This window comes from Sceloporus undulatus, chromosome 2, assembly GCF_019175285.1.
Source record: "Sceloporus undulatus isolate JIND9_A2432 ecotype Alabama chromosome 2, SceUnd_v1.1, whole genome shotgun sequence".
NCBI lineage: Eukaryota > Metazoa > Chordata > Lepidosauria > Squamata > Phrynosomatidae > Sceloporus > Sceloporus undulatus.
In genome coordinates this window covers 45,614,261-45,641,881 of record NC_056523.1, presented here as the reverse complement: position 1 = coordinate 45,641,881, position 27,621 = coordinate 45,614,261, and the positions used below count along the sequence as shown (strand labels likewise).

Genomic DNA, 27,621 nt, shown 5'->3' with positions numbered 1-27,621 from the left:
TTCTCCAGTGTGCGGGAAGTAAAGTAGGTATCAAATCCTAAAAAAAAGAAGGGGGGGGGCAAAGAGAGGAGGGTGTCATTGATTCTATTATTTATTAATTATATGCAAATTGCAAAATGAAGGATGGATTCTTCAGGATCTGCAAGGTCTTAGGAGAGAAAGAGGCCCCAAAGTAGTTCATCTCAGCTAGGCTGAGGAGAGCTAGGTTGGATTAATGTCATGGGACTGTGACTCTGTTCTGCATAATAATTATGAATTCCCCTACTCACACCAACAGCTTATTTGGCAAACTCCAATCAGCTTAATCCTACTGCAAATACTTTATAGAATTGGGGAAGATCATAATGGAGGATAGATTGAGGAAAAGTAGCTAAAGGAGAAGGATTAAGGTTCCTCTTCCTGGGCATGGAAGTTCTGATCTAGGATTTGCTCCTATATTTCTACATGGGATTAAGAAAAAAACGAGTTTCAGTTGTACACTATGGTTGACATCTGGTCAAAAGTTATCCCTCATAACTGCTTTCTCTTCACATTTATGATTATGGCACCATTGCTATATTTGCAAATGCTCCTAAAATCCATTTTAAAAGCTAGACACCTATACCAAGTGAAGGCAATTGGGATGTTGAAGGATGACTTGTCCAATCCCCTCTTGCATACAGGCATCAGTGTGGCAAAGAATTGCAACAGGACCACAGTTCATCACATTATGGCTTGTTGCTGGGAGGGGAATAGACATATCATCCTTCAGCACTTTTCTCACCAGAGCCACATAATTCCTTTGCCTAGTTTAGCTGCCTGGCTTTTAAGGTAGGTTTTATGTGGTTGGATTGGAGTACAGAGCAAAGCTTTGACATTAGGAGAGTCCTGGTGATGCAGTGTTTTAATGCCTGTACTGCAAGCCAGAAGGTTGTGAGTTCAAATCCAGGGTTTCCAAGGTTGACTCAGCCTTCTATCCTTTTGTAGGTAAGTAAAATGAGTGCCCAGCTTATTGGAGTAATTAGTTTACACATTATAAACCACTTACAAAGTGCTTAGTTCACTAATAAGTAGTATAGAAATGAACTTGCTACATGCCCCAGGTAGGATTTTGGCCTATGCATTTAACATACCATATTGTGTACACTCAGATTCCTGTAGAAATATAAGTCTAACTCACTTTATCTCTTAAAACCATCTACTCCAAAATTCCCAAATACATGCTGTTCAGTGACTATTTTTTTTTCAACGAACTCTGCATCATATGCATCTTTAGGCCCAAGTAGGCAATACACAACGGGATAAAACAGATTGACTTTATTGATTTTTATTTGGAATCCTCTTTGTGTGTTCTTACCCATCAATATTTTGATTATTGATTTGTATACATTGTTACATACATTGTCGCAAGGATTTTTCCACTAAATCTTTTCCCGTGCAGATGGTTGCATGGTTGCTAAGTTACCATTCCTATCTTCATGAAAGTGGTGAAATCTGGGCTTCGGGAAATAAATCCAAGTGTCTTCATTTTTACTCCCCTCCCCATGGCTCAACGAAAGAAAGGGATCCTTTAGAAGATTGTTCATAAATTCCTAAACATCTGAACACCTGGTGTTTTAGGAGATTAATTGGAAAGGTGACACTTTATCATCATTTTTAATTGGGAATATTTTGCAATGAAGGGCATCTGCCAGTATTCATGGTTTTATTCATTTCATGCATTTATGTTTTATCTTTTAGTAATTCTTTGTACAAAGTGGTTTGAAATAATATTTGTTAAAGCTAAACAAATTAATAATAATATAAAAACATGACTGTTAAGCAAAAAAACAAAAAACCCAATCATCATAACATTAAACAGTAGAAGCCAGCACTCAACTCCCCAAAAAACAGATCACAAAGCAAAGCAATACACCAATAACAGCAGCCCAATTTAAATCCTTCAGAATGGTAAAGATATATATTTAAAACACATTTTTTCAAAGCCTAGTTTAAGCCTAGTTTAAGACCAGTTGAGAAGAAATCCTGCTGTACCTGGAACAGAGTTTCACAAACTGTGAGCCCAGATCTCCCCTGTGTTGCATCCATGCATCCTTCCATAGGTTGCTAAAATGAGTACCCAGCTTGTTGGGGGCAATTAGTTTATGCATTGTAAACTGCTTAGGGAGTGCTTAAGTGCACTGATAAGTGATATAGAAATGTACTTGCTATTGATATTATTGTTGTTAACTGTCCTCAAGTCAACTTTGATTCATGACAACCCTGTGGATGTCACATCTCTAAGACCCCCTGTCCTCAAGCTTTCTGCTCAAACAGGCCAAGGCCTGTGTCCTCCCTGATCAAGTCTAACCATCTCTCTTTCTTCTGCCTTCCACCTTTCCTAGCACAATTATCTTTTCTAGTGATACATTTTTCTTCACGAGGTGGCCAAAGTATGGCAGCCTCAATTTAGTCATCTTCGCTTCCAGAGAAAGTTCAGGCTTGATCTGTTCTAGATCCTATTTATTTGTCTTCTTGGCTGCCCATGATGTTCTCAGTACTTTTCTCCTGCACCACATCTCAAATGAGCTCATTTTCTTCTTATTGGCTTTTCCTTTTTTTACTGTCCAGCTCTCACATCCATATACTGTGATGGGGAATACACTGGTTTGGATGATCCTCACTTTAGTGTTCAGAGATATGTCTTTATACTTTATTATCTTGTCCAGTTCTTTCATAACTGTAACTCCCAATCCTAATCTTCCTCTAATTTCTTGACTGCTGTCTCTGTTCTGATCAATATTTGAACCAAGGTGTGGGGACACTTTGAATATTTCAATTTTCTCATTGTGTAGGATGAATTTTGACTTTGACTAGAGATCACAAAAAACCTATGGCTTGTGTTTAGAGGAATGGAAGCACTACAACATTTGATTGTCATGATGCATAACCTGCACTCAGGAAAAACGGCTGCCATCAGAACAAGATACAGAGAAACAGAATGGTTCCCAATCAGTAGAAAACATTGTACGCAGAGTAGGCTTGGACTCAGAAGCAGGAGGAATGAAGAGGAAGGAACATCAACAGATATACAGATGACACAATACTTGTAACAGAAACAAACAAAGACTTAGAGCAATTACTGAAGAATGTCAAGGAGGAAAGTGACAAGTTTGGATTAATGCTCCCCTGTTTAAGTTGACCTAATTCCTATTACAGGCAGGCACAAAAAAAAAAAAAACCCCTTGGAAGTGGCTCTGTAGATCAAAACAGTCTAACAAAATCAAGAGAACAATTTTCTCTAAACACCTTTATGTATTCTAGAATCACAGAATCATAGAGCTGGAAGAGACCGTAAGGGTCATCTAGTCCAACCTCCTGCCATGCAGTGTTTAGAAGAATATATATCTGAATGGGTACTTCAGGGTTTTTTCATTGTCCATTTGAGTGACTATCATTTCCTTTTTCACCCCTTTCAAAATTCAGGAAAAGAGTTGTGGATATTTTTTCATTGTAGGTATGGAAAGAATTAAAAATATTTTTTAAAGATGGCAAAACGAAAAAACTCAAACCAAACCAAATAGGCATCTTAAGTGTTGGGAAACCTTGATGTGAAGAAGCCTTGACAGATGAGATTCTTCATAGATTGATAAGTATTTTGCACAAAATTGGTATTCATTTTTGCATGTAATATTTTCTGTACACCCCCCCCCCCCCCCCCCCAATACACACACACATTTCAAATTTACTCAAAATAAGCTCCAATCTGCTGATAGTCTTTGGAAACTGCAAAGATTTCCAAGCATTTTTTATAGTGGGAAGAAGATTGCTACAATCAGTTGTTGCTCTCTTTGAGAATGAAATTAATCAAGAATTACATCCCAACTCACATGTGACTCTTAAACTTCAGATTTGTGATTATTCCCCAATTTCTTGATGACTAGGAATGAACTATTTAATTATTTATTTTGATGGCTGGCATCCTCCATTGAAGTTACAATTTGTAAATCAGTTACACATCTGTAACTGCTCCATATTCATATATGCCATGTTCTTACAATTGTAGCACTATTGCCACCATCATAAATATCTCCATAAACCATCTAAAATTTCAAGGGATCTGCTCCATGCAACACTGGTCTGTGGTGCCATCCTGAGGTCTGTGGTGCCATCAAGTGGGACACTTCAGACTGGTGTGGTTTGCCCTCTCCTGCCTTCAAGCCATTGCATGATGAGCAAAAGTTTCTGCTCATTGCACTGTGGCTTGTGGGCTGGAGGGGGCTCATCATACCACAATTTGGGGCCACATAATTCTAAAGTGCCACAGGCCTCCATTGCAGAGCACAATGGTATGGATCTTAGCTAAACTTTTTAATATTGGTCTTATTGTTTCACTATGTCTTTCTGTGATCATTTTTATTATTGATCATTGTACTGCCTTTTGTATATTGGGTTTAATAAAGACAATATAAAAAAACATCTTCATCATTTTCATGCTCAACACCAAGCTTCCTCATAAATAGCTTGACATCTCCAAACACACCATTCAAGCTTCCTTTCTCACATGAACATCCAGTACCACATGGAATATGTTCTCACAGTTCCTCCTGCACTCTTTACTTTTTTACAGCACTTTACCTCAAACACCTTCAGCAGCCAATGCATACTTTGGTCTTGCTTATATTAAGAAGCATCTCCCACCATCCAGCAGTACTGTTTGAAAGCTGTGCCTTTGACTTTGAATGAGAGACCCTCTCTTCTTCTATTTAAAATGAGACTGTCTGAATTTACCTTCATTTTGTTAGCTTGCAAAGGAGATGCGCAATATTGCAGAACATGGAGCTTTGATATGGAAATTTTGAAAAGGATCTGAGTGCTGTAGTGAATTTTTTACCCTTTATCTAAGAAACTCATCTTTTGAGAGCTTACCTTAAGCCATGCAGAATCTCAGCTGATAGATCAATAGAGAACTCTTTACAAGGGCTTAACTTTGTTTCAAGTTAAGATAAACTTTGCAAAATCAGTGTTAATAAATAGTTCAGAATGATTTCTTTAAGCAGACCTTACAGAAACTTTTCCCCCAGACTTTTCTATTACAGGTGTGTGTGTGTGTGTGTGTGTGTGTGTATTCCTTAAATTTCCCACAGACCAGGAGATGTATCAAAATTAGCTTTTATGGAGAAAATGCTTTGTGGTTGTGCTTGACATTACTCAGCATTCTCATAAAAAAAAAAAGCCTCTTGAAGACTGTCTTATTTACAGGCATATAAATAATCTAAAACTGTAACATCATTTCAGCAGAGCTTGAAATTATTTCCTGGGGGAGGTAGAAGCGACAATTTTTTGCAGGGGACTAAAAGGGTGTATTGAAAGTATATCTTTTAAGTATTATAACAAGAAATATTGAGGCCCAAAACACACTGCAGAAATAATCCAGTTTGAAACTGCTTTAACTGCTCTGGTTCAGTGCTAGGGAATCCTGGGAACTGTAGTGTATTGTGGCATCCAAGCTCTCTGACAGACAAGGTTCAATGCTTCATAAAACTACAATGCCAGAATTCCCTAGCATTGAGCCATGACAGTTAAAGTGGTCTGAAACTGGATTATTTATGCAGTGTGTCTTGGACCTGAAACTACTTTATTTGGTGTAATGAATTTAAATTTCTTTTTCTATTTTATTTATATCCCACTGTTCTTGCTCTTTGCAAGATATTTGATAAATGATGAAATAAATAACAAATTAAATGTGGTAATACACAACAGTTTAGAGACCCTGTGTGGTGTAGTTGTCTGAGTGTTGGACTCTGGAGACCCAGGTTCAATTTCCACGCAGCCATGGAAACCCACTGTTTGACCTTGAGTCACACAGTCTCAGACCTGGAAAATCTTAAAATACATTGGCCTTATTGCCAGCTTAAATTGAAAATGAAGGCACACAACAATAATAATAACACTTTACTTTAAAAAATAGTAACTTTCTAAACTCTGTATTTTGTTAAGGTGGATTTCTTTCTTTCTTCTTTCTTTCATTGCCATAGATTATTTGAATCACATAGCTCTGTCTGATCCCCAGACTTAAAACATGACAGGTACACTTCAGTTATCTAATAGGTCTAGAACCAGTATCTTATGGGGGGGGAAATTGGAATGTTAAGCTAACCATTGCAATGGACTGTTTAGTGTGAAAGCGTTTATTGTAGATGACATTTCAATGCTGGAATTTTGTTGGGCACAACACTAACATAATTTGACAACACAACGCAGAGTACTAACCACTATACGATCACGGCCCAGGATTCCAGGGTGACTATGATCCCATAGGCCAAACTGTCAATTAAACTCAGTTATAAATATTTACCAAATCTGCGTATTAGCAATACACAATGTATTCCATTCCCCTTTTCCTGCTAGGATGTCTAACAAGGCCATTTCCATATGAAGTCAGGATGTAGATTTCAAGCTTGTTGGGGATGACTCAATACTAGGGCTGTTCAAGGAGATGATTTGTTTGGAACCCAATTGGGCCTTTCTTCGATGTAGCACACCCTCCTTTTCTTCCCCTTGGCAGTTCCCAGGGCCTATTCCTTCCCTTTCACATCTTCTCTTTAGCCATCCACAGGGTAGATAACCATTCCCTTCCACCCAACACCAGCAGCATGGCATATCTCAGCCTCCAGTAACATGAAACAAAGCAGGCAAAGCTTAATTAACCAACAAGCATGGCAGAAACTTTGAGGGACTCAGATTCTGAGAAGCAGCTTCCTTATCCACTCATTGCCTCTTCTTTTGCCATCAATAAACAGAAGCAGTAATAGGGATTGTGACATTTCTGGGGAAAGGTCTGGGTCATGACATTGAGTTCTAGAAAACAGCCCCCACAGCCTGTTCAAAAACAGACATGTAGATGTGTATATCTTGTACAATTTGCTCTTTTGTAAAGCTAGTTTCAACTAAAGGAGAACCACTGAACCAGCTTTTGAATGTAAAGTTAACACTCATGTGAGTCTTGTTTACTTAAGGAGTCTGGAATTAGTCATTTGATTTAGGGTCATTTATGCTAAGGAATAGGCTATTCTTTGAACACATCTTTCATAAAGTGAGATGGTGGCCTTCATAAAATGTATCATTAGCAGGCAAATAGTGGTCTCTCCTCTCTTTCTAACCTACTTCCTAGCAAGGAATTTTGCATTTCCTCTGATTCTACTCAGCTTGGTGATACAAAAGTAAGTTAAACGGGATTTAATGTTTTATGTAGATGTTTGTGCATTTGCTGCCTTCACTTTGTCTTCTTGTATTCTGCTCCCCCCCCCATGTCCAAATAAACTCTTTTAAAAAAGCCAAACATTTGGCTTCATTATTTTAAAAGGGAATTTCTGAATAATTCTTCCCCACCTGCAGGACTGCAAAGGCACCCTTTGTGTTAATTTTAATCTTTAAATTTTTAGAGGTGAAGTGGGAATTCTGTTTCTAACTCTGGGTGAGAAAATTTATTTTTCTTTTGTTTGTATCAAGAGATGAGCAACAGGAGTCTCAAATTTTCCAATCAGATAGATAAACCAGCATGTTCTGATGAGGATTAAACTGATATAGCATCGCTTCAATAACTGTTTGTTTTAGTTATTTGATTTTAAAAAAATCCTTACAGAAAGACATTCTGTGGCTTCTTCCCAGAACTCTAATGTACAGTTTTAACATGTTTTTAACAGTTTTCCATGTTTCTATTTGTTGTTGACTTCAAGTTGAGTTGAGGATTTCCATGTATCCACTGTGTGGTCAATAATCCTATCTTCACTCCATTCCACCACTACTACATATCAGAAATGGGATCTTGCAATTGATCATGCCATAATTTACCCCTTAGAAGTTCAGAGCATCTAAGATTAGTAAAGTGTGGCCTTCCAGATGTTGTTAGACTTCAGCTTTCAGCACTCCTAGCCAACATAACCAATGGTGAAGAAAGCTGGGAGTGGCAGTTGAACAACATCAGGATTGCTGCATTTTCTCTTAGATCATAGGTTAGGTGGGCAGAGGGGGGGGGAGTTGCCTTGATTTATAAGAACACTCTTCCTCTAACCAGGAACCATGTCCTACAAACCTCTTTTATCGAGTGTATTTACCTGACCCTAAAGGCCAGAGACAGTCTGGGGATTCTGTTGGTCTACTGGCCACCCTGTGCGCTAACAGATTCCCTGGCCGAGCTGACACAGCTGGTCTCGGAGCTGGTGTTGGAGTCCCCCAGGCTTCTTGTCCTGGGGGACCTCAACATCCCCTTCGTGGCCAGCCATAATCCATCCGGTGCGGCTCGGGAGTTCATGGATTCCATGAGTGCCATGGCCCTGTCTCAACTGGTCATGGGGCCGACGCATCCTGCGGGTAATACACTTGATATGGTCTTTTGTACGGATATGGAAAGTCCATGGGCAGAAGTAACCAATATTTCTGCCCTGTCATGGACGGACCATTTCCTGGTGGAGGCAAAAATCAAGGCATCTACCCAGATCCCTCCCGGGGATGGTGGACCTATTAGAATGGTCCACCCTCGAAGGCTGATGGAACCCAAAAGGTTCCAAGAAGCCCTAGAGGGGTATATGGTTGGATGTGACGGCGATTCTGTTGATTCCCTGACTACCATCTGGGACACCGATCTCTCCAGGGCTATACACAGTATCGCTCCCAAGCGTCCTCTCAGGCCTGCTTCCAAAAAACAGCCTTGGTACACTGAAGATCTCCGGGCAAGGAAGAGGGTCCTGTGACGACTAGAGCGCAAATGGCAGAGACATCAGGACTTAGTCGACAAGGCACTCCTAGCCTCTCTTTTGGAGGACTATGGAGTGGCGATAGACGCAGCAAAGAACTTGTTCTATGCTGCGCGTATCGCGTCTGTGGAGTCGCGTCCAGCAGAGCTGTTCAGAGTAGTGAGGGAGCTTACACAGCTTCCCTCCTGTCTGAACCCTATTTTGGAACCATCCAAGGCCTGCTGTGACCAATTTAACAACTTCTTCACGGATAAAACCTCTCGGATAAGGGCTGATCTCGATGCCATTATTGGGTCAGAATCCGGAGTAGAGGCCTCCAGAGCTTCCATGGACTCTATTGTACTGGATCATTTTGAGTCTGTAAGTACCGAGGATGTGGACAAGATCCTTAGAAGCGTTAGGAAGACAACCTGCTCTCTCGATCCCTGTCCTTCATGGCTAGCGGCTCAGGGGTGTGTGGGGTGTAACCACCTTGTTACACCAAATTATTAATACATCACTCAGGGATGGGCAATTTCCAACCAGCTTGAAATTGGCCGTAGTGAAACCGCTGATCAAAAAGCCCTCCCTTGACCCCCTGATGCATAGTAATTATCGGCCCGTTTCGCTACTGCCATTTTTGGGGAAGGTGATCGAGAGGGCGGTTGCACTCCAGCTTCAATCAATCTTGGATGATACTGATTATCTAGACCCATTTCAAACTGGGTTCCGGGCGGGCTATGAAGTTGAGACTGCCATGGTCGCCTTGGTCGATGAGTTGGCGGGGCATGGACAGGGGTAGCGTGTCCCTGTTAGTGCTCTTGGACATCTCAGTGGCTTTCGATACCATGACCATGGTATCCTTCTGGAACGCCTGAGAGAGTTGGGAATTGGGGGCACTGTGCTCCAGTGGTTCCGTTCCTATCTCTCGGGCAGGTCCAGATGGTGCAGCTGGGAGACGTGTGCTCCGATAAGAGGGCACTTACATCTGTGGTTCCCTCAAGGAGCCATTCTGTCTCCAGGCTATTTAACATTTACATGAAACCGCTGGGAGAGATCATCCGGAGACACGGGGCGCGGTGTTATCAGTATGCTGATGACAATCAAATATATTTCTCTGTGTCTCCGACTGATGCAGGGATGGCATCTCTCCTCTTGATGCTTGTCTGGACTCGGTAATGGGCTGGATGAGGGAAAACAGACTCAGACTGAATCCAGAGAAAACGGAAGTACTTGTGATAGGTTCCCCAGGTCCAGGTTTGGAGATTTGTCCACCTGTCCTAGACGGGGTCATGCTTCCCCTGAAGGACTCTGTTCGCAGTCTGGGGGTGCTCCTGGACTTGTCGCTTCACCTTACATCTCAGGTGGATGCGACAGTCAGGAGTATCTGTTATCAGCTTCGGTTGATACGCCAGCTGTGACCCTACCTGGGCCGGGGGAACCTTGAGACAATGGTACATGCTCTGGTAACCTCTCGTTTGGATTTCTGCAATGCGCTTTACATGGGGCAACCCTTGTACCAAACCTGGAAGCTTCAACTGGTCCAGAATATGGCAGCAAGGCTGATCACTGGATCTTCCAGGGCCAGCCATGTAACACCGGTACTTAAAGATCTACACTGGCTGCCTATTCGCTTCCGGGCACAATACAAGGTGTTGGTTATCACCTATAAAGCCCTAAATGGCTTGGGCCCAGGGTACTTAGAGGACTGCCTCTCTCCATATAATCCGCCCTGCACTCTCAGATCGGGTGATAAACATCTCCTAAGAGTTCCAGATGCTAGACAAGCCATCACTACACAACGGGCCTTTTCCACCTCGGTCCCTAAGCTCTGGAACTCGATCCCCGACGAGCTCCGCTCGACCCCCTCCCTAGCCCAATTTAAAAAAGGGCTGAAAACGTACCTTTTCAAACAGGCATACCCCCAATAGCCCTATTGTGATCCCTCTCCCCCTCACCGTTGTTACAATCGCTGCTAGCCTGGAATTGTTATTGTTGTTGTTTTATATAATGTAATTGTAAATTTTTGATAATGTTTTTATTGTAATTTGTATGCTGTTGGATTGCAAAATCCACCACTGTAACCTGCCTTGATCTCTGGAAAGGCGGGCTAGAAATAAAGCTTTTATTATTTATTATTATTACATAATTATTTTGCAAAATCATATTCCTAACTCATTTGCAATTATAAAATATTTCACCAAGTCACGCAAAACTGTTGTGTAGACCATGTTTAGCAAGAAACTCAAACACCAGAGTAGAAATAAAGATGCAACACAGCTACTTCCAACAGCCAACCAGTGAAAACACTGACAGAACAGATGTGTAACTTTAAATCTTTCTTATTCTGGTGCAATCTGAGCAAACTTAATTAATTAAAATTAAAAATTAAATCCTTAATTTCCCTGGTAGCTGCACACAATATTGTAAGAATGTTTGTTGTTGTTGTTCACTGCCCTTGAGTCAACATCGGCTCATGGCAACCCTGTGGATGAGACATCTCCAAGCCCCCCTTGTGATGGCGACACACAGTCACTGTAAATTTACAGCGCTTCATAAATAAAGGTTAATAATAATAATAATAATAATAATAATAATAATAATAATAATTAACTATTTTCCTCAGATGGCAGCCCAGTGGGCTTTGTTATCCTCCTGCCACCGCCTATTTGTGACAAACACCTGTACTTTTTAAAGTCTTTTCCTTGTTAATTTGTGACACTACCACCTATGCGTGACGGTCACTTTATTTTCCTTGTGCACACCAACTTATATGTGAAACTAATTTCCTTATTTGTAAATGTCAATAGCATGATTACTTATTCTCGGCTGGTTTCGATCTTATTTCTCTGGCAGATCTTTTGCAGTGGTTGCTGGTGGTCAGACTTCTTCTCTTGTTCCCTTATCTGTTGGAGTTCCCCAGGGCTCTGTTATGGTCCCCTTCTGTTTTCTCTCTACACACTGTCCTTAGGAAAACTCATTAGCTCTTTTGGTTTTTCCTACCATCTGTATGCCGATGACACCCAGTTGTATGTTTCCACTCCCGACCTTTCTCCAAGGCTTGAACAGCAAGTTTCGTCTTGCCTCACAGCTGTCTTGCAGTGGATGCGCCATTGGCGTTTGAAGCTCAACATGTACAAGACAGAGCTTCTTGTCTTTCCTCCTAAGCCCACCCTTCAACACTCCTTTTCTGTCTCTGTGGACAACATTTGTATTCAACCAGTCCAGCAAGCCCGCAGTCTTGGTTTCATCTATGATTCTTCTCTGTCACATATCCCTCAGATCCAGACCACAGCCAAGGCTTGTAGATTCTTTTTGTACAATATTGCTAAAATCCAACCATATCTCTCCACCTCTACTGCCCAGATCCTGGTCCATGCCCTAGTGGTCTCACGACTTGATTACCGTAACGTCCTCCTGGTTGGGCTTCCTCTTTCTCACCTCCATCCTTTAATCTCTGTCCAGCATTCAGCTGCACACATTATCACATCCGCCCACCGCTCTGACCACATCTCTCCTGTGTTGGCATCCCTTCACTGGCTCCCCCTCCCTTTCCGTATTCAGTACAAGCTCCTGCTGTCGACGTTTAAAGCCCTCCATGGTCTGGCCCCTCCTTACTTATCAGACCTTCTTTCTCCTCACCTTCCCACCAGGGCCCTCCGTTCTGGTAGTCAAGGTCTGCTGTCCCAGCCCAGGATTTCCTCTGCCCCATCCCTCATTTTCCTCTCAATTCTTGAGTTTGATTGGCTGGCTCCAGCTGTTTCCCTACTGTTTTTTTCTAGGCTGGCCAAACTCTGCCTTCTCTCCACAGCCCTGTCCACAACTGGTCTGCTCAGTCTCTGCAGACTCAGTCCCATGGCCTCTTTGAGTCCAACCATCTGTCATGTGGACTTCCTCTCTTTCTGCTGCCCTCTAGTATCCCTAGCATTGTTGTCTTTTCCTATGAGTCACGCCTTCTCATGATGTGGTCAGAGTACAACAGCTTCAATTTGGTCATCTCAGCTTCAGTGAAGAATTCAGGCTCAATCTTTTCTAGAACCTATTTGTCTTCTTGGCCATCCACTGTATCCTCAGCACTCTTCTCCAGCACCACAGCTCTAATGAATTAAGTTTCCTTCTTTCCTAACTGTCCAGCTCTCACATCCATACATGGTGATGGGAAATACAATGGCTTTGTCAATCCTCATTGGTGTTCAGATTTATGTATTTACACTTCAGGATCTTATCCAGTTCTTCCATAGCTTCCCTTCCCAACCCTAGTCTTCTTCTAAATTCTTGACTGCAGTCTCCATTTCAATTAATGTTTGATCCAAAGTATGAATAGTCAGTTTCAGTTTTCTTGTTATCTTGGATGAATTATTGTAGTTCTTCCAGGGCCATTATATTTATTTTCTTGATGTTCAACATCAAACCTGTCTTGGCACTTTCCTCCTTTATCTTTTTCAGTAATTCCTCCAGGTCTTTGCTGGTTTCTGTTAGTAGTATTTCACTGTCTGCCTATATTAGCTTGTTAATGGTCCTTCCTCCTATCTTCACTCCTCCTACTTCACAGTCTAAGCCTGCTCTGCGTTTGATCTTTTCTGCATACAGGTTGAATAAATAGGGTGACAGTATGCCTCCTTGCCTGACCCCTTTTCTGATTGGAAACCATTCCCTTTCTCTGTATTCAGTTCTGACAGCAGCCTCTTGTCCTGAGTATATCTCTCATCAGGACAATAAAGTGTAGTGGCATTTGCATTTGTTTGAGAGCTTTCCATAGCTTTTCATATTCTATGCAGTCAAAGGCTTTGCTGTAGTCAATGAAACACATATAGATTTTCTTTTGTAATGCATTCTGAGTGTTTACACGACCAACTAGGCAGCTTGCTGCCCTCAGTTCCACTGCTTTCCCATGCTCAGTATTTGTTCAGTTCTCCCTGGTCCAGACACTGAAGCAGCATCAGTAAAATTCAGTGAGACCCTTTGTAAATAAGAGGTATCGTAAATCAATACACACATAAGCTAGATACTAGCCTGATGTCAAAATGCTGACCTTTATGCCTTCAACAAATAAATCTCACACAGGAGCAAGCTACATAGACAAGAATTGTGATGTCAGTATGGGCCAAAGGCCCAGACAGCACTCTCAGCTTGGGCAAGAATATGTTGACAGCTACTAATGGGACTTCATGTAGCATGAAAGAGCAATGGCCAGCTGTGATCATTGTGCTCTCCACACAAGTCATGCATTACAGGATTAGAAAACTCCTGCAAAGCTCAGGTATCCATTTGGTTGCCCTATAAATAAAACCTTTCCTCAGTCCATCTTTCCCCCCATTATCCCTTATTCTACAGAAACATATTCTCTCTCTCTTCCCCCCCCCCCCACAAACACACATACATAGATATGCAATTCAGCTCACAATGATATTTTGGCATTTCATGCATTTGTGGTGCATTCACACAGTCTGTTCTTTCTTTGTTAGGTGACTTGCCAGGAACCTCAAGATTAATCTGAAACATTTGAATGGTTCGGCTTGTCTTTAGACAGCTGAAGACTGTTCACAAACTGTAAAAGGGGGGAAATCTTGTTGAGGCTGTAAATTAAGAAAAAAACAAGGATTTTTTTTTAAAAAGTTCTGCTTCAAAGTGATAAAAAGGTATGGAAAATTAAAATATCTAGATTCAAGTTTATCTTTTCTATTAAAATAACAGCATTTTCTTCATGGAAAATAATATTTCAATACAGAAATATTAAGCCATGTGCAGAAAACACTGTAATTGGAGATGTGTTACCCATACAATTTGCACATGGCTGATTTCTGTGCAGGAATTAATATTTCTGCATTTCAGTATTATTTTCAACAAAGAAAATTATGTTTCCTGTGCCGAAGTTGCTGTTTCCTATGCAAAACAACCACTTTCAAATTTGGCACGGAATGAAGCCTATGCTGCAAATACGTTTTGAGATTGCCTGGTTTTTAATGACTTCCTTGAAGTGGAATTGCTAAAATTACCACATATACTCAACTAGGGAGTATATAAGGAGATCCACTGTAGTGTAATGGTTTAGGTGTTGGACTATGACTCTGGAGACCAGGATTCGAATCCATGCATGACCATGGAAACCCACTGGGTGACCTGGGGAAAATCATACTCCCCCAGCCTCAGGGGAAAGCAATGGGAAAGCTCCTCTGAACTAAACTTGCTGAGAAAACCCCAAGATAGGTTTGCTTTAGGATCACCCTACGTAGGAAATGACTTTAAGGTACACAATAATAATAACAACAACTACAAACCTGACTAAGAGGCTGTGTAGACAAGCTATTAAGGCTGGCCAGGGGGCAAAGTTGGGGTGTGGCATCCATATGATACATGCCCTGACTCCACCCCCATGGTGGTGTGATGCCACATGCCACTCCACATGGTGTGCAGTGTCATGGTGCTCCTCTGGTGCTGCGTTTACACAACATAGTGCCAAAGGAGCACCTTAAAGTCGCAGCGCCATGGCTATTGCACTCTTTCCAAGTTGCAAAAAGGAGTCACTTTTTGAGACTCCTTTTGCACCCTGGAAAGGCCAGATCAGAGTCTCGGTGTGTGGTTGCCATGACCCCGATCTGGCACAGCTGGAGGAGGTTGCAGGCCACCCCTGGTGGGGGGGTGGTGGTCTGCACAGCCTCTATAAGTCAACCACATGTAAATGTAGCATATCTTGATTTCAATAAGGCCTCTGGCAAGGTCCCCCACAATATTCTTGCAAACAAGCTAGTAAAATGTGGGCTAGACAATGCAACTGTCAGGTGGATTTATAATTGGTTGACTGGCTGAACCCAAAGAGTGCTCAGCAATGGTTCCTCTTCATCCTGGAGGGAAGCAACTAATGGGGTGCCACAGGGTTCTGTCCTGGGCCCAGTGCTATTCAACATCTTTATAAATGACCTTGATGACAGAATAGGGGGCATGTTTATGAAATTTGCAGATGACACCAAATTAGGAGGAGTAGCTAACACCTCAGAGGACAGGATCCTTTGAATGGAAGTACCAAAGAGCTGCCACTGCCACCATTTCCCCATCTAGGTGTTAAGGTCAAGTGGCACCATGGTGGAGAGATATAGGGGCGTTGATGCTTCCTTTAGGTGCTCCCAGTATGGACTAAGCTCTTGCCTTTTGCCACTCTACTTACAGAAAGGTTTGGTTTCTTTCTTGATATGACTTAAAATACAGTAACTGCAATACCATGGAAAAGTCTACCCACTTTGGGGGGGGGGGTCAAATTTCTAAACTTATAGATGAATATAACAGTACTCATTGGTACATTCAAGAGGAAACCTCAAGATAGCATCCCTAAAAAAACACAATCCAAATAGCATTGCTGACTATCACCGTGGTCAAAGTAAGGAAACATGGGAAGTCAATGTGATGATACCACTAAATATTCTCCAAGCAAAAGACATGTGATGGTTCTGGTTTGGTTAAAGAAAGACAAGCCATAGTAGGTTCAGACATCACAATACAAACCTTGGTGTTTTCTGCTCATGATTAAAACAAGGGCAATTGGACATCATGCACCAGCAAACTTTCTCATTCTGAATAAATTTTGGTTTACTGCTGTTTGCAACACTGTACCATTATTTTAGCCTTTAGCATGATGGTTTATGGGTGGGTGAGTTAAGAAATAATATATAACATTAGTAATCACAGCACATAACTTTCTCCTATATCCAGACAAACAGAGGGAACATTACATTCCTTTCTTTTCATTTGGTCTTTGCTTTTCAGCAACTTGGTTGGTCTTTAAACCAAAATCAAAGTTAAGTAACTCTAAGGTTATGAGTTGCTCTGATAGCTATTTCATTTGCAAACACCTCTGTGCTTCTCAAAATGTATTAGAAGAATTGTCACAAATGTAAGCAAAAGGCTGTTCTCTATGCTTTTATATTTCAATTGGAAAGGCTAGATAAGAAGTGCTAGCAGGATCATGATAACTTTTGGGTTCCAATATCATTTTCATCAGCACCAAAACAGACAAAACATTTGCAGTTAGCCTCATAACACTGGCTTAATTAACCTAACCAAGATGCAGTATTACCATTCAAAAGATTCCATAACCAGCATGCATACAATATTAAAACCACATTCTTGATATCCTTTTTTTAACAAAATATTAACTTTCCTATACAGCTACAATTAATAAATTGTATAAATTGTAATAAATTAATAAATGAGACAACAATTTTGTTTGCTCAACATGATAGACAAGCACATGGAGAGCAAATTAAAATTCAGCCAGCAACATACGCGGGCTTCCCTTACGTGGCTTTCATCTTACGCTGAAGTCACAGTACAATTAAATGAATGGCGCATGTGCCCCATTCTTTTCAATGGGGCACGAGCATATGTTGTTTTCCCTTTACACAGGGGGTCCGGAACAGATCCTCCATGTATGAGAAGGGTGGATTGTATATGAGAAGACCTTATTGCATATAGGGGCAATGGCCACATCTTCTACAAAGCCCATGAAGGAATTTGAGAAATGATTTGAATGTAGGAAACATAAAAACTGACAGTGATTTGAATGTATAGAGAATAGGACATTAAGTGCAGAAAGCTGTAATGTACATAATAAATAGAAACTTTAGCCACACAAGTGATCTTTTTTGCTCTATCTCAAACTCTTAGTCAATCTGTAAGGGCCTGGGTATAAACCTACATTAAACCTACATTGCCAACATTTTTCTTCAGTCTTCTATCCAGTCAGTGCAAAAAAGCAAAATATCTTTTTGCATAATAATTTTCCATACAACAAATATATATGCTATTTAAGCAGAAAGGTACTTGTAGTATATTGTGTTGCATTTATAAAAACCCTACATGATTCAACATTGTTTTGTATAAAATAGGAATGTTACACATGCTATTTATGTTATGTAACACTGAAAATAATGAGCATGGTTTCTAGCAATATAAAGTCTCAAGGTCACTTGCTAATGGAAATACAACTTTACAGGAAATACAGCATTCCTGTAATAAAACATTTTATATATTTAGATTTATTTTTCCACAATGGCAAGTGGTCAAGCTGGTTTGTAATTAAAATGTTTTTAGAAGAACATTAGGCTTTGCTTCTGGGAGCAATTCAAGGTGAGAATAATTACATTTCAACACTGAAATCAGCATTTCCTTTTTTTAATTTTTTTTAATTTTATTGATTAAAATCAAACACATAACATCTAACAACTCATACAAATTACACAAACACAGCATTTCCTGATAACAATAGCAAAATAGCAAGTACATTTCTATACCACTTATCAGTGCACTTAAGCACTCCCTAAGTGGTTTACAGTGCATAAGCTAATTGCCTCCAACAAGCTGGGTACCTATTTTAGCAACCTCGGAAGGATGCAAGCCTGAGTCAAGCCTGAGCCCCTGGCTGGTATTGGACTCATAACCTTATGGTTTGTGAGTGAGTGGCTGCAATTCAGATATTTAAGCACTGTGCCACCAGGGCTCTGATATAAGCCACTTTAGATACTTTGAACTATGTAGATCAGCATCCCCACCTATAATAAGCAAGTATAAAGAAAAGGCTTAAATGGAGGGCCTTAATCCAAGATGTAGGGGCTCCACATTTGTCTCACTGAAGGCCATCTGGAGATTATACTAAGCCCCCATTCCCCAGCCAGAGACGCTGGATGGAGAATCTGGCATCTCTGATCATTGCACAGAAATAACATTATGGTCCCAACCTCACTCACAATTCCTACACTCTCATATGGGGAAGTGATATAGAGAGAGGATCCCTGTTATTTTATCAAACTGATTTTGAACTATAGTTCAAAAGCATAAAGCTAATTCTACCTATGCTCAAGCCCCATTTAAATGAATGAGGCTAGTGCATGTGGCGGTGCGGCGGCATGCACGCTCCATGGGTGCACACCCCATTGTTCCCTTCTCCCCACGCAGCTAAAAGCCGTGTAAAACGCACGCGCGCATGACGTGGGCACACTGTATGTTGTTTTGTTCAAAATTTAATAGTTTTGCATTTATTTATTTATTTATTTATTTATTTATTTTGCATGCCACCATGAGTTCTTGTGAAACAAAGCAAGATATCACTACTTCAGTAAATAAATGAATGACTGGCAGTAAGAGTGTCCTCTATCGCCCCCAAAGAGAGGTTAACCCATGCCAGCACAAACACCAGCTGCTCCTTTTGGGGGGCTATGGCCACATCCCCTCATGAACCTTCCTGCATTTGGTGGTTGGCTGAGGAAGCTGTCCAATGTGTTCTACATAGGGATGCAAATCCTGTTTTTCCTATTTTACAGAAGACACCATTTTACTATGCCATTGTATCTTATGGGACTTGAGCATCCACACATTTTAGTATCTACAGGGAAACTTGGAACCAAACCCTGACATAATACTAAGGTAACACTGTAACGTGTGTAATTTTCTTTCTACTTCAGGTCTTTGCAAATTTCACACAATGTTTTTTTTTCTTTTAAAAAAACCAACATTTTCTGAACAGATAATATTTCTGTGAAAAAAATGGTTATCTGCACATAAATTGTTGTAGTTAGGAACTTATTTTACACAAAATTCACATGCAACTTTTTGCACAAGAAACAACATTTTTTCATTGAAAAATAATATTTCAGCATAGCGATACTATTTGTCATATGGCGAATGCAGTTTTCTGCGCAAAAATACTATGTGTGAATGTTGTACAGAATAAGTCCTGAACAGCACAGATTCTCATCAGGGTTTCCCAAAACTTGAGAAATATTTTTTTCAGATATTTTCAAATATTCTTTCAAATATTCTGGTCCTACCAGTATGAGAGCCGCTTTTTATTGGAATGGCAGAACAAGTTTATATATCAGAACTAGTGCATGCCCTTCCAGCACATCCAGAATATAGAATTCTCTGCCAAGATACTTCCATACCCATAAAGTAATTATTTTTGTGATAGAAGAGTGTATATGTATGTAACTGTCTTCAAATTGTCTGGTGACCCCATGAATTTTATAGGGTTTTCTTAGGCAAGGAATACACAGAGGTGGTTTTGTCAGTTCTGAGTACAGGAGATTTAATGTTGATTTACGATAGTGTTTGCTAGCTATCAGTGCCTATTAAAGCAGCACCTTTAGCTCTTAGTTTAACAGGACAATTTTCCTTACTTGTCAACATGCAAACCCAGTGAAGCTGAATGCTAGGAGATTCAGGACAGCGAAAGGAAGTACTTTATCACATATTTATTTCATAGTCTAAATATGAACATCATTCTAGCACAAGATGTAGGCTTGGAGAAATAATCCAGTTTGACACCATTTTAACTGCCATGACTCAGTGCTATGGGATTCTGGGAATTGTAGTTTGTTGTGGCACCAGAGTGGAGCAAAATCTACACAACAAGCTACAATTCTCAGAATTCCATAGCACTGAGTCATGGCAGTTAAAGTGGTGTCAAACTAGATTATTTCTCCAGTGCAGATCAGCCATATAGTGGTAGGTGCTAGCATGGATGGCTTCAAAAGGAAATTCTGGGTGCATATAAACTATAGAAATAGTGTAGTTTGGCACCACTTTAACTGTCATGGCTCCATCATACAGAATACATGGATTTGTAATTTTGTGATGCACCAGCATCCTTTGGCAGAGAAGGCTGAAGGCCTTGCAAAACTACAAATCCAAGATTTCTATGGAATGTTGCTAAAGCACCGAAAGCAATATCAAACTGCACCCAGCTCCCAAGAGATAATGGTACTAGTCATGATGGCTGTATATTTATGTGGCAGGGCCACTGTAGTGACAGAAACCTCATTCTACTCCAGAATTTTTTTTTATGATCTTAAATCATATAACAACATATAATGAGTCACTGCCTCCAGGCAGCTAGGCATCATGGTTCAATTTTCATTTTATCTGATTTGAATATATTAGACTAAAGTGGGGAAGTGGTTTGTTTTTTTTAAATACAGGTGTGGGCAGGGCTGGCATAGCAGACTCCATCTTGCAAGGAAACAGACTCCTCCCCTTATGTTCTCTCCCAGATGCACAACAAACTTACTCAGGCAAGTGTGGTACAACTGTACCTTTAATAAGAAAATAGCTTTGTATTCAGTAGATGATAACTCAAAACATAAAGTCCAGTCTTCAAGTCAGACATTCCCACTTCCCATCATGACAGGGCTTGTTCCCCAAAGCTTCTCTTGTGGACTCCACCACTCATCCTCCAAATCCTCAAGGTCTCTGGTTGTCCATTCCCCAGAGCCCTCAAAAGCCCAGGCTTCCTCCTCTCGAGGGTTCTGTCGCCTCTCCTCCTCTTGGGGCCTCTGCTTTGGCCGTAGGGCCCTTCTTGGAAGAGGCACAGGGACTCTGTCCCTCTCTGGCCTCCTTAAACCCTGTTCTTGCCCTTCCCCAGCCGCTGCTGCCCGAACAGCTCTTCCACATCCATCCTTCCTCCCCGCACGCTTCAGCCCTTCTGCTTTTATACTCCTTCCAGCTCCTCCTCCTTCCACCACTGGCTCCACCTCTGGGTTAACTTCCTCCTTCCCCTCAACCTCCACCACCTGGCTGCCCTTAGCCCCTTCAGCTCTCTCTACCTGGGTGAGTACCTCACTACAACAGGGTTATTGAAATTCTGCAGGAAGGAGTTACTATCATCCCTTCAAATATTTCAAGGCATTCCCCATGTCTATACTGCAGAGAGACAGAGGGATGGCAGCAAGCAATGGAGGAGGTAGCCATTTTCCTATTAGCAACCACTGCCAGTGCTACCACCTTATATGAAGAGGCAAGAACAAGATCTTAGGATGGTGAGTTATCCTACACAAAGTCCTTACTGTTATTTCAGTCAGTCCCATTCTGCCTTCTGCCTGAGAACTCTTGAGGGCACCTATCTTAACTAACACCACCCACTGACTTTAATTCCCCTTCTACAACAACGCAATGGGATGTTGCTGGGATGCGTCTACCCTGTGCTTTTAACCTCTAACATTGTGGAGATTTTCCTCCCTCCAACTCTGGTGTGGACATGAACCCAATCACAGCACACAAAAACGGAGTGAAGGAGCAGTACTTTTTAAAAAGGAAAGGTTCTCCTCTAAGCAAGAAATCTACTTTAACAAAAAGCACAATTCTTCATTGAAGGGGCACTTTCCCTTTCAGGGAAACGTTATAAATTACAGATTAGTCTAGATCATTGTACCTAACTAATCAAAAGTCCTGGATATTCCTAGCTAATACATTCCCCTATTTTACTCACAGACTGCTGGAATCATGACTCCTGGATGTTTATGAGGATAGCTAGGAGCCTGGAGCTCCCCTGAAGGTGGGTCAGAGGCCCCGGTCCCAAAACATCCCTTTTGCTCCTCTTTGTTAGATTCTCTCACACTGAGTCTTTTATAGCCTATGGAAACATTTGAAGCTTTGGCAACTAATCATCTCAGTGGATCAGTTGGTTAAATGCCTGTTCTGCAGCCACTCACTCACAAACCATAAGGTTACGAGTTCAATACCAACGAAAGGGCTCAAGCTCGACTCAGGCTTGCATCCTTCTGAAGTCTCTAAAATGAGTATCCAGATTGTTGGTGGCAATTAGTTTACAATTTGTAAACTGCTTAGGGAGTGCTTAAGAACACTAATAAGCAGTACAAAAATGTACTAGCTATTGCTTGCTACCAGTTAGCTCTCATGATCTCAATGACTCTCCAGTGATGTTGACACCAATAAATGTAATCTCACCATATTTATAGCCCTTTGCTACCTAGAAGGAAGACTATCCTCTCAGCTGTGTTGATCAGATAATGGAAGGACTCATTACCAAACTTACTTTAAAAAAAATTTTTAAACCACAGTCCATGAGATGAAACTTGGAAAAGGTTTCCTCATAAGGCTTGGCCTCAGCTTTCTCAGATACTCTCCAACATTTCACAGATTGAAAATCAGGACTTGTGTGGCCATGCAACATCAGAGTGTGATCAAGATGACAAAGGTTATTAATAAGGAACATCACATATGCCAGGAGAGGCTGCAGCAGTTTGCTCTTGCCTGAGCCCACCGAGAAGGGCAAGTTTCCACCCCTCAGCTGTGTTGCCTGCAAACTGCTTTTGCATTATGAATTCAGTTTTCAGCAATTGAACTAAGCAATAAAGGGAGGAACATGGGAGAAGATAGAAACTGGGACATTTTAAAAGCAAGTGAAAAGGTGGGACAACAGAAGATTAAATCATGGTATAAATGAGGGTGGCAATGGCAGCTGTTGTGGAGCAATGTGATATAGAGAAGGTCAACTACATCTGCATCAGCACTATAGAAGTAATACAGTTCAACACCGCTCTAACTGCCATGGCTCAATGCTATGAAATTTTGGGATTTGTAGTTTGTTGTGGCACCAGAGCTCTCTGATAGAGAAGGCTAGATATCTCACAAAACTAAAAATCCCAGAATTCCATAGCATTGAAGAAAGTGATGTCAAACTGCATTATTTTTTGCAGTGCAGATGCAGCCCTTGCTGAATCTAGGAATGCCACACAATCATCACCACAGGGATTCAGCCACAAGCTGAACATCTGGAGATCAAAATGTGTTATGTTTAACCAGATCAGTGTTTTGGACAAGCCCAACCACAAACTAAATGCCAAAACAGACAACGCACACCTCCAAGACACCTGGAAGCTGGCTTCAAGTCGCCTGGGCATTTACCCAGGGACCAGATTCTGGGTGCTCTGGCAGCACAGCATTTATATGCCACACACCACTGAAGTGCCTTAAAGCCTGCTTACCGCCATGGTGGGGAGGAAAAGCCAGCTTTCTCCTGGTGCAAAAAGGAGCAGCTGTTTTATGTTCCTTTTTCGGCTGGCAAAAAAGTGGATTGGGGCTGTGGGGTGCGGTTGCTGTGGCCTTAATCCAGCTTTGTTGGGGTGGCCTGTTTCACCCCTCAGGGTCCTTCAAACCTTACTCACTGATCTCAATATGTCTTCAATCTATTTTTACATCTGTAGCAAGTTTTCTTAACTTTCTAATCCTCAGCATGAAGCAAACCAACACCAGAGCAAATTAACAGTGATATGTTTCCTTCAGCAAGAGCAATCTTTTGGACAGATCCTATAGTAGGACAGATTGTGCCTGGATTGCTGGTGGCTGCAGAAGGATCTTGTACATACATAAACCAGTTCCCAATAAAATTAGAACCCAAAGGCACTAGAAATCCAAGATTAAATTAAAGTGCATGTTTAAATTATAGTCAAATCAATGGGTCTAATAGCCCAATTTTAAAACTTTCTGCTCTAGTAAATACAAAGCTGTCCCTTTCTTCTACATTAATTGCTGCCATACAAGCAAGGCCTTCCATGGTGACAATTAAACTAGTTCCATATTGCAAGACAGGGCAACACCATTAGCTGACGCTTCCATACATAATTGATAATAATGTACAGACTAATGGGTGGCAATTTGCAGTCAGTGATTTGGTGGTGAAAAGTTAAATTAGCATTGGGAGGAAACCTCCCCACTCCCAAGCCTTTTACAGCACATCTGTGAAGATAAATAACACAGAGTTGGGTGGAACAGCTTTTTTATGGATCCTGAAAGGAGACAATGGCTGCATTCCACCTTATGATCAGACAGGATGCCATTGGAATCCTGGCTTATCATATAAGAGAAGCATTTTTTTTTCTGCTTCTAACAACAGCTTTCATTTATTACGTTGTGAGTGTAGCAGTTGTCATCTTTTCCTGGCCTGTGTCTCCCTGATCAACCAGAAAAATAACTCTAGAACACTGATTCCCATACTTTGGTACTCCAGATGGACTCCAGTTCCCAGAATTCCTGATTGTTGGCCAAGGTAGTTGGGGTTTCTGGGAAATGAAATTTAAAACACCTGGAGGATCTAAATTTTAAAAGCGCTGCCCTCAAACATACCATGGGTTTATCTCTTTGGCATGACTGAGCAGAGACGACCCAAAGAATTAGCTTCAGCTGGGTTAGTCTGATGTAATAAACAAACCAAAGGGATGTGGCTTATTTCTACTGCAAGTGGGAGCAATTAGTCAGTTAGCACCTGATAAAAAGCATCATTTTTTAAATATGTTGTTCTAATTGTTTCATTTATAGCTCAGCTTTCCCTCAACATAAGAACCAAAGACACTTTGAGTCCCTCTTTTTTACCTCACTTATGCAGTACTAAATATTTACCTCCTCAAACTAGTGCAGGCAAACAAGCCTCAGTACATTTTTAAGATGTATGGATTTTCCAATTGCAAATCACATTGAGGTGTATGTTTGACTCTAGAGCACATGGACTGGGTAAACGTATATCAAAGAGTGAACCAAATGAATTTCTCACCCATTTCTACATATATTTGGTTGGGGAAGAAATATACTGACATACTTTTTAACCTATAGAAACTGATTCTGAAGAACGACTGGGTCCTCTTGGTCAGCATCTAATCCTCCTTTTGCATTCAAGCAAAATAAAAATGGGACTTTGAGGTTGTTACTTTAATGCTTATGGATGGAGGAAAATGGGGACAGTAATAGAAAAATGGGAGGAGGATAGATTTCCATCACAGGAACACAGGAAAGATATATAGAACAACATCACAAGGTATGGATTCAGGGCTGAACCAACCATTAGCAAAAAGTAAAGCAATCATTTAGACTGCATCTGCACTACAAAATTAATGCAGTTTGTCACCACTTTGTCATTGGTGTTTATCACACGGAGGTTTTTGCAACTTTTTGCAGCTCTGATCCGAAGCCACTGTGGGTCCAACGATGCAAATTCATTTGATAACGTGATGTATTATCTCACGTGATTGCTTTCTATGGCAGGGTTGTTCCAAGGTGCTTCCGCAGTCAATCCAAAGTGACTCCTCATTTTTGTGAATTCAGTAACAAGTGAATTCACAAAAATTGCTTCTAAGCTAGGGTTGCCATAAGTCAGGACCTCCAAACTGGGACAAATGTAGGACAACATTTTCAAATGTAGGACACTGTTTTAATAAATGGAGGACACGTGAAAAATATTGATGATTTTTTGAAAATGTTAATATAAATGCATGTTTCTTAGGCATGATCAAAATGGAGGACATTTTGAAATTTGACAGAAGAGGACATGTCCTGGAAAAGGAGGAAGATGTCTGGTCACCTTGTCTCTGGTCCAAAATACACTGCAGAAATAAAACATAGCTGGACTGAAATGCCCAGAGTTCCTCACCAAAGCTGCAGCCACACTGAGGAAATAATCCAGTTCGAGAGTGACTTAACTGTCCTGGGTTAGTGCTGGGGAATGCTGGGAATTGTAGTACACTGTGGCCCCAAAGCTATCTCTGACAGGGAGTCACATAACCCTCCAAACGTAGTTGAACTGCAGTGCCCAGAATTCCTCACCAGGTGCATCCACACTGAGGAAATGCTCCAGTTTGAGACTGCTCAGTGCTGGGGAATCCTGGGAATTGTAGTCTATTGTGACCCCAGAGCCATCTCTGACAGAGAAGTCTCAATGTCTCCCAAACACTAGCATTCCCAGGATTCCCTAGCATTGAGTTAAAGCAGTCTCAAAGTGGGTTATTACTCCTGCAGTGTGTGAGAGAGATAGAAAGGCTAGGGACTGGATTCATTCATTGACTCACAAAAGGAGGCTATCTGTGTCCAAAACACACTGCTTTGACTGCCAGGGCTCAGTGCTATGGAATCCTGGGAATTGTAGTTTATTGTGGCACCAGAGCTCTTTGACAGAGAAGGCCAAATGCCTCACAGACACCAGAATTCCAGAGCATTGAGCCTTGGCAGTCAACGTTAGAAAAAATGCACAAGGGCAAAATAAACATTGAAAATGGCCACACACCTCCTCCTCCTCTTCCTCATCATCATCCTCGCCTCGGTGCCAAAGGAAATGGCCCTCTCCCCTCTGCTGCCTTGCTGGGATAGGACCACGTGGGGACCAAACAGAGGAGGAGCTCCTCTTCCTGAATCTGGCAACCTCCTGTTGCCAACAAGCCTCGAAGATAATTCCCCAAATGTTTGGCCAAAACTCACCAAATCCCCCCCATATCTCACCAAATATTCAGTCAAAATCCCTGAAAAGTCCCTGTAATGTTAATATGGCAATAAAACGTAGCCCTAATTGAATAAAAATAATTGGAACTTATTTCAACTCTCAAAATTACCATTAAAACCAACCACCAAAATCACACCAAAGGTTCTGAAAAGTCCCCATTTGGGTGTGAAAGTCACCAGATTGGCAACAGACCGGGAGTCAAGGAGGAAACCATGCAGGGCCACCCCCTAGTGGTGAAAAACCGGGAATGTCCCGCCAGCAGGAGGGTTATGGTAACCCTATTCTAAGCTCACTTTGATTTCACTCCAAATTGAGCTGGTGTGGAATATAACTTTCCTTCCGTCCCGGTACACCCCCCAAAACCTCCAAGGACCCACATTTCCCATGATGCTGTGCTGCAATTTTGCCCCATTTGCTTCTGGTGTTCGGAAGGGTAGAATTAGATGATGATGATGATGATGATGATGATGATGATGATGATGATTATTATTATTATTATTATTATTATTGCGCTGATTTGAACAGCACTGTACATAAAACAATAAATATAAAAGAGTAAACCTGCCTATGGCATACAATCTAAGAAGATGACTGGGATGAAGGGAAGGGAATGAAACAGGAGGCGGGGGGGAGCAACAAACTCCAATTCCCAGAATTTCATAGCCTTGAACCAAGGACCCCACAACAAACTCCAACTCCCAGAATTCCACTGCACTGAGCCAGGAAAGTGAAAGTGAAGTCAAACCGGATTATATCCCAAGTGCAGGTGCAACCTAAGAGAAGGCAACTGTTAAAAAGGGAAGGAGAGTGGATTGGATTCAGGGAGGTGGTACTTTAGGGAGCATGCAGAATAATGATAATAATGATAATAAAAAATAA

The 27,621-nt window shown here is 41.3% G+C and overlaps 1 protein-coding gene across 1 annotated transcript in view; it reads right to left on the bottom strand.

The window, feature by feature from the left end:
- GRM7 (glutamate metabotropic receptor 7) overlaps positions 1-27,621 on the bottom strand; it is a 513,800-nt gene that overhangs the window by 218,939 nt on the left and 267,240 nt on the right. The window contains 2 exon segments of the mRNA XM_042453709.1: position 1; positions 3-37. The exon segment at position 1 is cut by the window's left edge and continues 114 nt beyond it. Coding sequence (XP_042309643.1) covers position 1; positions 3-37 — 36 coding nt within the window.